Source organism: Pectinophora gossypiella, chromosome 10, assembly GCF_024362695.1.
Source record: "Pectinophora gossypiella chromosome 10, ilPecGoss1.1, whole genome shotgun sequence".
In the NCBI taxonomy this organism is placed as follows: Eukaryota; Metazoa; Arthropoda; class Insecta; order Lepidoptera; family Gelechiidae; genus Pectinophora; species Pectinophora gossypiella.
In genome coordinates, this window is record NC_065413.1 from 14,267,074 (window position 1) to 14,283,305 (window position 16,232).

Genomic DNA, 16,232 nt, shown 5'->3' on the forward strand with positions numbered 1-16,232 from the left:
CAATATGCACGATAAATAACAAAACGGTCATCATTTATACTCAAAAACAAAGATTTAAAGGATGCATCTATTATCGATAATGATAATAGTCTGTAATTCACGAAATTTGAAGGTTAAACGAAGGTAACTTTGTACAGCGCCATCTATTTATTTTTTTGAGAACGTAGCCTGGATAGTTCCTCATTGGACTAAAATACCTTTTATCCTGAGCTTTTATCATTACAAGACAGTCGAAAGGATATCGCAAAGAGAATGTAATCATTACGTTAAGGATATTGACGAAAAATTGACGTGTCGTTTTAAAAGTGATTGAAGATCATTCCATTCAAAGCTCTAAAATCATGAATCCAAACTCGAAATAAAAAAAAATATGTCAAAATTTTCTCCGATTTGCGAACGCGAATTGCGATTTGTGTTGTGATTTTTCTTGCGATGGTTTTTTTCTGAAAGTCTTATAGGAAAGTGTGGCTGAAAGTTAGTGTGAGAGGAATATCTCCAGCTGCAGCATAATCTAGTTTTGAAGTTCGAAGCTATAGTTCTTGGTTTCCTAAAAATGGTAAGCAACTTTAACTACTACAATATGTTTGTCTCTTGGGATTTTTTTATCAGTTTATCAGGCGGTTTATTTAGATTCGGTCTTCGGATTCTGTTATATTATTGTAATATAGACAAAATACCCTTGCTACATACCCCTTCCGGTGGATTGAGGGCAGGCCAGTACCCAGCACAGTGGGATATAATTAAAATAATTTGTTATGTATTGATGGATAAATTTAATATCACTTTTAAGTTTATTACCTTTTCATATTGTGGAAGTGTGGAGAGAAGTGAATAGATTTATTCGACAATATCATAAGATAAAGTGATATTTTTATTCATAAGAATAAAAATATCACTTTTCCTGAAATTAGGAATATTTGATGTAAATGACCTTGTAACGAGCAAAGCCGTATTTATTATTAAATATATTTTACTTATACCCTCTTATACCATTATATTTAGTCAATTATAAAATCTTGTGCTTTTAAAAAATCTGTTTAGAAAAGTCATTGGAATTCGTTGTTACGATAAATGTAAGAAAGTGGAGTGAAAATGGGAATACCGGATGTGCACCCAGGAGTCTACGGCCGCGGGAGCTAGCGCTGGAGGTGCCGGCAGTGACTGCGAGGGAGAGGACCCAGAGGACTCTTCGTCGTCTCACTCCAATGAACCACTTGAAGAAGTCTTCATAAATTTGACTTTACAAGACAATGCACAAGTTAGTATTTACCTCATAATTATTTAGTTGTTTAACTACTTTTGGGATATTTATATTGTTCAAAATGGTGTGATGGCTCAATACATGAGGAAATATACCTCTTTTTCTTATAGTGTGGGTTGTGGGGTGTATTACCAACCTCATCACCCTTAGGGTCATGGTTGTTATTAGGCCAACAAAGGCCCTGACTTGACTCATGCAACAACTTCTTACTTACACCAGTAAGTTGGACCAATGGCTTAACATGCCTTCCAATGCATTGATCATGTCCCTAATATTTCTACATAGAATCTATTTTTACCATCGGCTGGGCACTCTTTTAATATGTACTATTTAGGTCTTGTGTAAATAAGCAAAATATCTTTTATTACAATCTCACCTGATGGTAAGTCACGATGTGATCTAGGGTGGATTATGCTAACAGCCTCCGTGGTCTAGAGGTTAGAGCGTTAGGCTCACGATCTGGAGGTCCGGGTTCGATTCCCGATGGGGACATTGTCGAAATTACTTTGTGAGACTGTCCTTTGTTTGGTAAGGACTTTTCAGGCTTGAATCACCTGATTGTCCGAAAAAGTAAGATGATTCCGTGCTTCGGAGGGCACGTTAAGCCGTTGGTCCCGGCTATTAGCCGTAAAAACACCTCCACCAACCCGCATTGGAGCAGCGTGGTGGAGTATGCTCCGTACCCCCTCCGGTTGATTGAGGGGAGGCCTGTGCCCAGCAGTGGGACGTATATAGGCAGTTTATTTTATTTTATTATGCTTACCTAGCAAATGCCTATTCACTCTAGCCTTGAAGACTCCCAGAACCTTTGATAAACAAATGTAAAATCATGTAGTGAATGAAGGGAATTTCGTGGATACATCTTGTGGGGTAGGGGCAAACTGTTAGACAATAGCATTATTTATTTGGAAAATAGATAAAAGAGTACATAATCTAACAATATTGATTTATGCATGTTATATTTTTCTACACAACTGCATTGTTTTGATACAAGAAAGTTAGTATGTAACTTGATATTTTGTTCCTTTAGTACACATTTGTGAATTATTGCCATTTTTATGTGAAAGAAAACATGATGTAAAAATTATGCTGGGAAAAAAATACATAAAAAAATAATTGTTAATCAAGTTAATCGATTTTTGGAAGACTATGTCTAAAGCAGTTTTGGTAAGGTTCTCTTTGTTTCATTGTGCAAGCATCCTAGAAAGGCTTGAGCATTTGATACGCAATTCGTAATTGAAGGCGATCAATTGTCCACTACTGGACATAGGCCTTTCCCAATGCTCAAGTTTTGGTCTGGCCTAGTAGCCAATTGAGGCGAATCTAATTTTTTTAAATCTTTTATTTAATAAAGGATTTGGTACAAGAATAAAGACCATGTCGTCCTCAACACGGCTTGAGCATTTGATACGCAATTCGTAATTGAAGGCGATCATCCGGCCAAGTCATCATTGTCAGCTGGAAATCGTCCACTTCTGGACATAGGCCTTTCCCAATGCTCAAGTTTTAGTCCGGCCAAGTAGCCAATTGAGGCGAATCTATTTTTTTAAAAATCTTTTATTTAATAATGGATTTGGTACAAGAATAAACACCATGTCGTCCTCGTAATTAAACAATGAATAGGAATTTTGTTACTTAGAAACTTATTGATATAATAATTTTTTTTTAAATTGACAGGTTATTCAGTAGCTATTATATAAAATTCCAATATCTAATTTTACCAATTTATAGAGTGGTCTGGCATCTTCGCTAAGAGAATCTGCCAGAGCACGTCACTAGAGCAAAATGAGTCACGAGAAAAAAAAACAAAAGATATCGGCAATCGATCGCTGCGCTCCGTCGAATGCGTGGGTTTGGTATTTACTGGGCGACAGGTGGGCGCTCTAGCGTGCGCTGTAGCGCCGTACGAACACAACAACACTGCAAACGTTACGGCGTAGCATAATTGCTACACTGTGTCTGTCCTAGCAGCTACGCAGTTGACACAGTCGTCTAGACCACAGAGTATGTTTGCCTAGATTGATTTGTGTCTGATATTCTTCCTTTAAACGATATATCGTGACCGACTTTGTTACTGACGTATCTATTTTTTTTTGCTAAAGTGATTTGTGTCTTATTGACAAATATATAAGGTCATCAATTCGCGACATCAGCGACGTGACGATATTACGAATTGTTCAAGTATCTATACACTACAAACAAACTTGATTGGTTGCACCCATAGGGGCATTGCAATAGCCGAGCGGCGTAACTTTAAAGTGAATATCATCATCATCAGCCCATTAACGTCCCCACTGCTGGGGCACGGGCCTTTCCTATAGATGGATAGGGAGATCGGGCCTTAAATCTCCACGCGGGCCCAGTGCGGATTGGTGGTTATTAACGACTGCCAATGCAGCCGGGACCAACGGCTTAATGTGCCTTCCGAAGCACGGAGGAGCTCGAGGTGAAAAACTTTTTTTTTTGTGGTCACCCATCCTATGACCGGCCTTTGCGAAAGTTGCTTAAATTCAACAATCGCAGACCGAACGCGTTTACCGAGCTCCTCAAAAGTGAATATCATGTACGATAACCTGCAAAAGTCCAATCAGTTCCTTGCAAAGTAGTAAATTAACTGGTTGCAGGTTATATGTCGTTTCTGTACCTAATAGACCTAAAACACCTACAAAAACCAATTTTTATCATTATGACAACTAGTGGTTCGTAATTTCACCACTGTTTACAAATAATTCGCTCAGTGACTGAACTTTTGCTCTTTGTTTGTACATACGTAAACTCACCCATATCCCAATTGCGGTAGCTAGAGGTACATCCATCGCAAGATGAACTAAGTGATCTCACCGAACTTTCTGTTAGACCAACGCAATAGAATGTGAGCCGTATCACCGTCTATAATGGTAGAGCCAACGGTGTTAGTGAAAACGCACTTAAAAAAAAACGCATTAGTGTATGGGACATACCTAATAGTCTACCATTTATGGTCAGTCTCATCTCTAGCGCGAGCAAGCCAACGCATCTCAATGTTTGGATCTTGTAATTTAATTTAATATCCTAAGTAATACAGTTCATTCAATTGTTTGTGTGGGGTTTTATTACAATTACCAGCGCTCCCTACAATTAGTGCACCACTGGCGGTGCGATACCAGGGTTCCAACCGGCGCTCCCCGTTTGAAAAGCAAGTCAGTGAACCACATTTTTTTACGTGATCTATTGTAGATTTGCCGCAAATGGCATTAACTACTTGGCTGGACAACTGGGGAGCGCGGAGGGCTCTCACCCGGTACAAAAGTGAACCACAGGACTATAGCGGATATAACTTTAAAGTAACTCGATGATTACCAGCCAATAAGTCTAAAGAAGTGGATGCGCATCCACTGAAGCGAAGTCACTTCGACAGGGCTTCTTGCTTTGTATTTGTTCCTAGAGAACTGCGTTCACTAGATCGGTAACTCTTTGTCTTAGGTCATAAGAGTCGTAACATTCCATAAATAGCCAATATGCGTCTTACTGCTTGAGTACAGCTCCCTTAATCAATCCGAGGGGAGTGAAACAAATTCCACCACGTTACGGATCGTCCTATCCGATTCCTCGCAAGAGGACGCGCAGCTGTATCTGCACTAAGAAATGCATTCAATTCCCAAAGGATAAAGACAATGAAGACGAGCTGCGAGCGTTCCGTCAGCAATGGCAACGGGAGCTTGAGAGCACCCCTGCACCGTCTCCCAAGCGCGAGCCTCCGAAGCTCGACCCTCCAAAGCCGATCGAAGAGCCACAATCTGAGGAGGAGCGAGCCAAGCAGCTGTTCCTGCGCGGCGTGGAGTTCGAGCGAGCTGGCAAGTTGTATGAGGCCATCCAGCATTATAAGCGAGCCATGCAGATCTTGCCCGACGTCGAGACGCGGCTGTATGAGAGCTCCGATCTTAGGGCTGATTCTCCTGAAGGTAATATTTTTGACTAGATCGGACTGTGTTTTGTCGTGTCTCTTATCCATTGGCAAGGGACAGCTAGGCGGCACTCTGGTGCCGTATCGAAACAGAATATTTTTTTTACCTTTGATGGGTTTGATCTTGGCCCCAGACTTGCCCGAAGGCATTGACGAGGCCAACTGATGGTCAATTGAATAACAATTTTATAAACATGAAAATTACTGCCTGTCTGTACCCGCCAAAAGTGCTGCACCTTGAAGATGGGCACATCCAGGGGCGGATTTAATGGACCTTACCGCGATAACTAAAACGAAAACTACCTAATCAACAACATAACATGAGCTCACGACTATATTCCAATTGGGGTAACATCCATCGCAAGACGAACTAAAAATCCACACCTTACCGAGCTTTCTGTTAGACCAACGTGAGGTGGCGAGCCATATCGCCGTCTCGGTCGAGCCAACTGTGTTAGTGAAAACGTAACAAAACCTTTAATTTCATTCTGTGCAGAGGAATCGGAGCCGGAAGAACAAGAGGTAGCAGAGGTGGCGCCGCTGAGCGACGATTCTGACGCAGAGGAGGGCGAGCAGCTGGTGACGCGCTTGCAGCGTGTAGTGGCACGTCGCAACAGGCTGTGCGAATGTGTGCTGCCCAACAAGGTAAGGTTCCTCCCCTTTTGGGGATCCGTCGCCTCGAGGGTAACCAGTCATCTGTCATGCTGGTTTAAGTAGACGTTTCGATGTGCTGGTTTAGATCGACAGCAATCATGTACCTGGTGTAAAAACTCATCGAGGTACATTACAAAGCAGGTGTAGGAGCCCTGAGAGTAAGGTAAAACCCGTCGATTTGTGGCTATATCTTTACCAAACCTGGCTGTTAGTTACCTTCTGATTTGTGCCGGAAAGACCTTACGGAAGAGTTATCAGTTCACCAGCCTTCCTGACAAAGTCGTGTCCGTCGTGTCAAAGTCCGGACAGTAGTCCATTCTAGAAGCGTTCGGGACAAAAATCCTGACTGCACTATTCATAAAAATTGTACAATCTACAGTACATCCCTGGCTTACAAAACCTCACTTCCATTCTCATGAGTCTAGTTAAACAGTTATTGGTTAGAGCAGTGGTTCTTGGGTAGGGACACCGGCTAAGAAACACTGGTTTAGAGTATACCTAACTTTTCTGAAACCTTTTGTTTTCTGTCCAGGGTGCCCACATCTCGTGGTTACCGTATGAAGTGATCCTGCTGATCCTACGCTGGGTGGTGTCATCGGAGCTGGACGCGATGTCGCTGGAGCGAGTGGCGGCCGTCTGCCGGGGGCTGTATGTAGCTGCCCGTGAGCCTGACCTGTGGCGCTCGTTGTGTGTCAAGTGAGTGGAGTCTTATATTGCTAAGATACGCATGTATTGAGATGATTTGACGATGCTAACTCTCCTGCTCCTATTCCACGGATTCCTTCTTAATTCAAATTCAACTTACATAACATAAACAGTCTATACCCCACGGCTGGGTACAGGCCTCACCTCAGTCAACTGGAGCGGGTATGGAGTATACACCAATACGTTGCTCCAGCGCGGGTTGGAGGAGGTGTTTAGGCTAGTACCCCGGGACCAACGGGTTTACTTCCCTTCCGAAGTTCTTTACTTTTTCGGACAATCAGGTGATTCAGCCTGGGATGTCCTTACCAAACAAACGACAGTCTCACAAAGTGATTTCGACAATGCCCCCATTGAGAATCGAATCTGGACCTCCAATCGTGAGCCTAACGGTCTAACCACTAGATCATGGAGGCTGAAAATTCAAGTTGTTTCACCAATACTCTTACTTTTCCTAGGACATGGGGCATAGATTGCGGGTCTCCGCGTGCGCACGGCTTCGACTCCTGGCGTCAGATGTTTATCCAGCGGCCACGACTCCACGTCCACGGCTGTTACATCAGCAAGACCACCTACTTGCGCTACGGGGAGAACTCATTCCAGGACCACTTCTACCGACCTTGGTACATCATCGACTACTACCGCTATCTCAGGTAACACTTTCAGCTGCGTATCTTCGCTGAGGGGTTAGGTTAACTGAGTTCTGATACTGATATTCCTGAACGAACTTGGTCACCAAATCCAATTTAGAGCTGTTTAATTAGTTGCATAATTGGTATATAAAGAGACAGATGATCTTTCTCGCCGCGACAAAGATCATCTGTCTCTTTCTGTGCAGTACTGTGAGAGAGTGACGGGTGACGTATGTCGAGGCGAGAAAGAGTCGCGCGCTTACGGTGCTAAGCCCGCTGGTTTGTATTATTGGGCCGCCAAAGGCGCCTGACATGGCTCATGTCTTATATTTACCTGCAGATTCTTCCCCGAGGGCGTGGTGCTGATGTGGACGACGGAGGAGGAGCCGGCGGCCTGCGTGTCGGCGCTGAGGGTCCGCGCCGCCGCGCGCAGTGTGCCCGGCGTGCTCGCGGGGCATTGGCGGCTTGTGGGGGACAAGGTGTGTATACACATAATGAGGGAGGTGCAGCGTATAGTGCCCGGCTTGCTCAAGTGCCCGGTCCGCTTATAGTGCCCGGCTTGCTCAAGTGCCCGGTGTGCTCATAGTGCCCGTTGTGCTCATAGTGCCCGGCGCGCTTTTAGCGTTCAACGAACTCATGGAGCACACACGTATACTAACAAGATAAACAATACTTTCGACAACCTCTTTGGTTGACTTTATTTGTTTCTTTTTATATTAGGTGGCGATAGTGATAAAGAAGCAAAGTGCGGATAAGAAGACACAAGCGCAGAACACGCGGTTCCGCCCGCGCCGCAAGGAGAACGAGACGCACGACCAGACGCAGAACTTCCATCTCGTAAGAACATTTACCTTTACTTTTTAGTGTCGAAGAAAATAATGTGTTTATATACTACACCTACGGAATGAGCCTTTTTCCAAATACAAATAAGCGGGAAGAAAAAATGTATGAAAATATTTTCTAAATTTAAATTTTATGTCAAAAGACAAATAGGTACGTATTAAAAAGAACAAATAAGAATACAACAAAAAAAAATATGCAAAGTTGTTAGTATGTTATTTTTTCTTGGTTTCGTTGAGTGTATAAGTGACGTGTCAGGAGCAGGTGACCAGTGTCACAGTCTCCCACTTTATACAATATGGCTTCTCTTCAGTCGTTTCACCACATTTACGAGGTCTATAAGCACTGATGCGAGGGGATTCGGATAATTGACTAGTCGCTCTAGATGTTTACTCATACATACATAAACTCACGCCCATTGCCCACCGGGGTAAGCAGACACTATAGATGACTCTAGATGTTTCTTTTGGTAATATTTGAGAAGTTAGTTTGTATACGATTTTTTTCATCAGCACGTAACAATGTTGTCGTTCAGGAGCTGGAGCTGCGCTCGGTGCGGGCCCGGCGCAACTTCCAGCTGCTGTGGTCGCGCTACTCGGTGAGCACGCGGCGCGAGCAGTGGTCGCAGTTCGAGCTGTCCCCGGCCAAGTACCCGCCCTTCGCCTTCAGCCGCGTGCGCGCCTACACCGCCGAGGCGCACGCGCCGCTGCCGCACACGCACTCGCATTCTTAGACTTTGGTAAGCTGCCACACGCTCAAATAACTCAATTCTGAATTGCAATAGGCTCGCCTATTGCATGGGACTTAAACTTATCCGGCAAGAAGATAATGTAATAGTGGGTTATGAAGACTTCATTGTTTACTTTCTCGCTCCCTCCCACGTTAATTTTACGTTTTGTACGATGGAAAATTCCACTTAATATTAACTCAGAATAATGAGCTGAATCATCCCTCTCAGTATTCGTTACGATGTCACTAACACCCCGTACAAGTACTTAAAGGTAGCCACACAAGTAGGTATGGGTGTTAGTGACACCGTAACGAATTAACGAATATAAATTGGAATTTCTGTGTACATACATACATAAACTCACGCCCGTAATCCCTAATGGGGTGGGCAGAGCCACAAGTAATCAAAGACAACTTGCAGCGACTGTTGATACGATGTCGTAAGCTGGATATGATGAACCTTATGGTGATATGGGATCAGCCTATCGCCCATAACATTAGTCCATCATGTTAGAGGACACAATCCCTCTGTCGGTTTTTACGATATGCCCGGGAAGACAAGCAGCTGAACGTTTTCTATGTTTTTTATTTGCTCCCAGAACAGTAATAAATGTTTCTTTCTTTCTTTCTTTCTTTCTTTCTTTCTTTCTTTCTTTCTTTCTTTCTTTCTTTCTTTCTTTCTTTCTTTCTTTCTTTCTTTAAAAGCATAGAATTTCTGTGTCTTTTTAAATTATTTTCTGTTCCATACTTTTGCGACGGAAAATTCGACTTGATATCAACTCAGGATCATGATCTGAATCATCCCTCAAAGTTCTCGTTACGACGTCACTGACATCCTGTATTACTTTTACAATTGGGTCGTGTAATAGGTTCAAGATAAATTATGAAATTCTGATTACTAAATAAAGACAGATCTAGAACTAACGCAAAAAGTTTTCTTTTTGTCACAGACAAGCGCCATCTAGCGCAAACCTATTGTAACAATTTAGTTTAGCTAGCTAGCTACGTCCATATAATTAGGGAGCGGGAAAATAAAATGGGTTGTTCGTCGTTACTCCATTTTTTCTATATATTTGGCGTTTGTTACCAGCGCCATCTGTTGGTTCTTTTGGTTACTACTTTACAATTTTCCTATCATAAATTTATTATTTTCCTATCATACGCCAAATATATAGAAAAAATGGAGTAACGACGAACGACGCATTTTATTTTCCCGCTCCCTAATAATTACCTATTACTATTATATTCAACAAAGTTATACCAAATCTATTTCCTATTTCTTCACTTTTTTCTATTTAACGTATTTATGAATTTTATTTAATCAAGAAAAACGTAAGTATTATTACTAATAAGTCCGACATTTTATGATGTTTTTCTATAAATAAATAATAATAATAATAATAAAAAAGTTTATTTAGGTAAAATCTACGACACATATATACATTTACAACATTAAAATATACACACATAACATTAATATTTAGTTGGAAAACATAAAGGTATATGGGTGCCGCAGTTCACCAAAAAAGGCCAGGGTTCAGTGAAAATTTACCCAGAGGGCAACACTGATTTATTTTGATTTTTTCTATGACGTCACAGCGTGCGTTTTCACACAAATTCCATAGTAAATTTGTGATTTGACGTTTAGTAAAAAGTAACTGATTTGATTAGTTGGAAACTAGCCTATTACTTTTAATTATTTTTTTTCAGGAACGAAGGACTGATGGATGGTGCACTCCGAATGGAGTAATAGGAAAGCTTCGATAGAGTATGTAGACTATTTGTATTCTTAAATGTACCACTCATATACTCTCGTAGGTTTGACGTTAACTTTAATGCGAAAGCAAACCAGTGTTGTGGCTACTTTAAGTTTTTTTGAGCTTAAATTATATATTGGCCCCGATTCCTGCAGACACACCCTAATTTTATTTTAAATTATACCCGTCATTTTCTTATCAGCCGTAATGGAAAGGGACGAATGATTCTTCTTCTACCGTGTGGGTTGTCAGGTGAATTATCAACCTCATCAACCCCCGGGTTATTATTGAACCGCTAAAGGCCCCTGACATGGCTCATGTCACAACTTACTTAAATCAGTAAGTAGTAACCGCGACCAACGGCTTAACGTGCCTTCCGAAGCACGGATCATCTTACTAACCAAACTAGGGATCACAAAGTGTTTTTTTGTGATTATGTCTCCACCGGGATTCGAACCCGGACCTCCGGATCGTGAGCCCAATGCTCACTGGGCCACGGAGGCCGTTACGGATGATTGATAACTACTAATTTTAAAAAGGAATGAATAACCCGGCCGAATAAAATAGTCATCTCGCTCATATGCAACCCGTTTGACATGTGCGGGTTATTGGCCCAATATTTTGGAAGGGTGTTTTAAATTGTTGGCTAAAATTGAAGTGTGTTCCATAAATTTTATGCCAGTCGATTACCCGTCCCTTTATTTTTCAGCGGATAAGAAAATGACAGGTATAATTTAAAATAAAATTGGATGGTGTGTACAGGAATAAGCACCATAATATTTTCAATATTATACGTAAACTCACTTCCGTAATACCTATAGGTTGACAAGGATCTCGTGGCACTGGGAACCATCTCCATACATTCTCCATTTCCTCGCCTTATGGTGAAAAACAACATATTATAATATACTATTAGACAGAACAAGCAGTTCAGTACAATTAGTGTCTACACACGGCCTCAGTGGTCCAGTGGTTTGAGCGTTGGGCTCACGATCCGGCGGTACCGAGTTCGTCGGTGGGGACACATCACAAAAATCACTTTGTGATCCCTAGTTTGGTTAGGACATTACAGGCTGATCACCTGATTGTCCGAAAGTAAGATGACCCTTCGGAAGGCACGTTAATCCGTTGGTCCCGGTTACTACTTTCTGATGTAAGTTAGTAGTCGTTATCGAACCATGTCAGGGGCCTTTGGCGGCTCAATAGTAACCCTGACACCAGGGTTGTTGAGGTTGGTAATCCACCTTACAACCCACACGACAAAAGAAGTGTATATTTCAATACCTACATGCATAAAGTCACGCCTATTTCCCATCGGAATAAGCAGAGAGTATGGAATTCCATTTGCTTCGATCCTGACATACTTCTTCCATCAACCGTTTCATACACGCACGCCGCCGGTTCAGAGTAGATCTTGATGAATCTTTTCTAAGGACATCTCCAATTTGGTCAATGTAAGTCGTTTTAGGTCTTCCTCTGCCAGCCCTAACCAACCTTTGCTTATATTTCAATAAAGATAACATTTTACAATAGCCAGCTAGCCGTTAGTCAGATAGTGTTGTGACGTTCATTAGCATAGAGATGTATCAGTCGAGATTAGATCGACTATTTCTTATCTATCTACATAAACTCACACATATTTCCAATGTGTAGTAGTTCTATTGCGTGGTCACGTGCCAAAAGATCCTTGTCACTCGTGAAAGACAAAGGAACCAAATTACATTATGAAAATATTAGTACTTACTATAGGAATTCGGGTCTGTTACAGTTTCGATTAAGAATAAATATTTTATTATAAAGAATGTTCAAATATTCCGAGAAAAAGAAAAACGAAACGTTGCGTCTTCACGTGGTTACAAAATTCAAATGTTTCTTTGAAATATTTTCGTATATAATTTGAGTTAATTTGTGAGATTTAGTACTTACTTCAAAGGAGACATTATTTTATTTTTGATATCTAGAAAGAATATCGTATCGTAATAAATGAACCTGGAACGATTAGACCTGGACGCCAAACTGGCCCAAAACCAACCAACCTATAGGAGTAGGGTAAGGAGAGCCGAGCCTGTATAAGCGGGACAAGGCTTAGGAAGAGAGGGAGAGAAAGAGAGAGAATATCGATTTAAAGGTTGGGGTTTATAAGTACAGCACTAATTTTAGATTTTAAATTTCCTTGCCAGTAGTATACAAGGAACGGTTCAAAGAACAGACATTGGTTATTTTTGTGAAGTGAACCTACTTACAATTCATCTGAAAAGTAATATTGCGATTGAATATTTGCGTACATAAAAATATGAGAGGGTCGCTTCACTGTCCACACCATCTAACGACCCTCAATTGAAATGCCATGGACGCTATTGCCGCTCCCGTATTGGACTTTTCAGCCATACAAGATGTTGCCACAGAAACGCTGTATAAAACATCTGATTAAGATGTAAAGATTTACGATGATGAATAGTAAGTGCGCAATGCCAACACATGTCAAAAGCAATATTGCTTTTTAGATGAGTTACTTCGATGTGGCATTTTTAACCCCATTGACAACTTGATTCTACAATGCTAGTTCTTATGAAATCCTGCAAATCTACTTATTGGCGCTATAGATGAGTTTACATCGAGTTGTGATATATTTGTGCTGTGGAATACTTACGTATCTTCAAGTTAGGTAAACGGAACCGGAGGTTTGTGAAAACGGTATAACGCTATGGGGGTGACGATTGAACTTATTTTTTTTTTGTGTGTTGTTACGACTTTGGTAATGTTTCCAGTAGTAAAATGGCGCAAAACTTATGTATAAAGAGCTTTGTTACCTAACTGTTAGGCAGAAAAGACCAGAGTACAAGAAAGAACAATTTGAAAGAGAAAAGCAGCCATTGTCTGTATTGAGTTTTATCAACGGGAACATTCTTACCCTAGTAACATTCCCGTGAACGGCACACTACTGGTTATGACACGTTTCCTAATATTTGATAGGGCCGATTTGTTTTTAAAACATCTTGAAATAGACTCAGTAAGAAGAAAAGATACTATTACTCTGTCGCGTCTCAAATGACTTCTCATAATTTTCAAACGCATAATAAGCGTCGTGAATTACTAGGCTTTAGCTAAAAAAATATATTAATCGAAGAAATATTTTTTGATATCTAGTTTTTACTCTTACTTGACAACTCTATCGTCTTGTAACTGATAAAGTACAAACATTTACATAAAAGCTATCTATTTTATTTAGGTACATTCTGGCAAAAATGGGTAGAAAATGGTGAACTTATGAATTTAGTTTTTTAGCTATGGTAATTTTAAATTTTATTGGTTAGCAAAGAGATTCTAAGTTATTTTACAAATAACTGTGGTGGCATACTTCCCGCTTACAAACACGACAGGTCAATGAAAAAGTGAAAATAATGAAAGTAATTTATTTTTACGTATTTACAGCTAGACATTTTTTATTTAACATTAAGTCTAAACTAAATACCTAAATAAAGTATATATAAACATTTTATAACTGAAGTGGAAGGGTATATAGTGTTGCAATATATCAGGTACTGATTGAAAAGAATATTATATAAACTACATCTGTATATAATATAGAAATACAGTTCTATGCATCGATGACAAGACAGTAGACACTGGTAACTTTGATCCCAGATTTGACTAAAATACAAACCATATTTATTCGCATTTATCTATACAAAGCTGTCGTCTTAAATGGAGACTTCATTTATTATTTTTTATTCGAATTTTTTTTCTATACATACATAAATATAAAAGTCATATTATACTGAGAACAGAGGGGCTCAGAAGGCAACATCGAAGCAAGTCACCTAAATAGCAATAATGCTATTTGACATTAATTCACATTGCGCACTTACTTTTTTATGCGCAAATGTCAAATTGCAATATTGCTTTGTTGGATGAATTGCTGCAATGTGGCCTTTTTAACCCCCATGTCGTGTAGAACGCCATATTTGTATAGGCAATATGTATAAATGCGAAAAAGTATGATTTATTCGAAACAGATTAACAGATTTGCGGCGTAATTTTGATACTAGCTCACATTTGGTATTGACCTTGTCTTTATTTAATTTTATTTTTAGCTCGTTTCAGCCGTTATGGACATCAAATGTCCAAACATACCAAGGGTGATTTAGTGTCATAATGATCCTGCATGTCTGGTACAGGGAGTTCGCATTTATACGAACTACCCTCCCCATCCATCTTTAAATCATAGGGGCTATAATTATATTAAAAATGTTTTTTTTATAGTAGAGAATATACCATTACATTCTCGGTACAGTACGAGCCGAAAATTGGGTAGTTTCCTAGGTCAAAGATAAATTATGAAATTCTGATTAATAAATAAAGACAGATCTAAAGATGACAAAAAAGTTTAATTTTCTCTATTTAACTTATTTATGAATTTTCATAATGAAAAATGTAATAATAAGTGCGACATTTTGTCACGTTTTTCTATGACGTCACATGTTGCTTTTTCACGCAAATTCCATACTAAGTTCGTGTTTTGACGTTTAGTAAAAAGTAACTGATTTGACTAGTTGGAAACTACCCTAATCAAAGGATGTAATATATATATCTTCTGCGGCGTTTCGACCCAGTGCGTATGAATGTAAATAGTCCCTTATACTCCGAGTATGGGCTGTAACTTTAATGTATTGACACAATTTGAATTACTCGTCTATATAACATTATGTGTAATGACCATTGCTCTAGATATACTGTCACAATTGAAACCTCGAATTAATTATAGTACATTTTTCTATTACTATCTTTACAGGTTTATAGCATAACAATACCCGCTCATGTTAATATATGTGTAATAAGGTGATAATTGTAAGTAGTTTAGCGACGGCACCCTTCACAGTGAGTTGTGAAGAGTAGGTAGATCGTTGTTACTGTTGACGTTGTAACAAATGCAGCCTAAAGGCTCTTTGCCCGCTCGTGCAGTGCCACGTCACACGTCACTGCACACACTCCCATTATTGCATCAAAAGCCGTCGAATGACAATTTCGATAACACTTTTTCCTGCAACTATACTCGCGGGAAGCATATTTTATAATAGTCGTCCGCACCGTCGTAATGTAGTTTACACAATGTTTCGACGCGATGAATTCTTACATGTTTTAATGACAATTATTCGGCGGCAGATCTGTAGTAATCGCTTTGTGAAACTAGTCATAAGTCTTGGAAGATTTAATAAATTCTAATTGTACAAAACTGAGTTTTACTCGATGCGTCATCGGCGCGATGCGTCTCCGTTACACTGGTAGGTGGATCTATTATAAAACCTCTTATGTCTCTAGAATGGATGTGTCGTCCCCTCTAATCGGCTGCAGTACGACTAGATATCGAATAACATATTTATTGGATCGACAAAGAAAACACATTGTTACCATATTCCAGTTTTTATTTTACACCATTCCAAGAAATAAATATGTTTACTAAAAATAAAACGACTAAACTTCTATGAATAAATTTATTATAAGTTATTATATATATATTAGTTTTGTTTAATAATTATTTACATAAAATATTATATTTTTTGAAATTCTAAGACTACAAAAAAATTAAATTGGAATAATTTGCGAAAAACAGCGAGCACCGAACGCGCGCGCCGGCCTTGAGCCCGAGGCGGGCGCGGGCGTTAGATGAGGCGCTCGCTGAGCCAGATTCAGGTGTCATCGCGCGGAGGCTCGCC

At 40.0% G+C, this 16,232-nt stretch overlaps 1 protein-coding gene across 2 annotated transcripts; it reads left to right on the forward strand.

The window, feature by feature from the left end:
* Positions 1–389: 389 nt before the first annotated feature.
* Positions 390–15,751, forward strand: LOC126370071 (F-box only protein 9). 2 transcript variants are annotated; one of them, XM_050014723.1, is made up of 10 exons: positions 390–556; positions 1,042–1,258; positions 4,905–5,202; positions 5,701–5,849; positions 6,391–6,554; positions 7,019–7,213; positions 7,533–7,671; positions 7,913–8,029; positions 8,568–8,771; positions 10,472–15,751. In XM_050014723.1, the coding sequence occupies exons 2-9, from the start codon at positions 1,106–1,108 to the stop codon at positions 8,763–8,765; spliced, it is 1,413 nt and encodes a 470-aa protein (XP_049870680.1). In that variant the 5' UTR covers positions 390–556; positions 1,042–1,105; the 3' UTR covers positions 8,766–8,771; positions 10,472–15,751. The 2 variants fall into 2 exon arrangements, with proteins under 2 accessions (XP_049870680.1, XP_049870681.1); XM_050014724.1 differs by having other exon boundaries at positions 1,118–1,258.
* Positions 15,752–16,232: the final 481 nt, after the last annotated feature.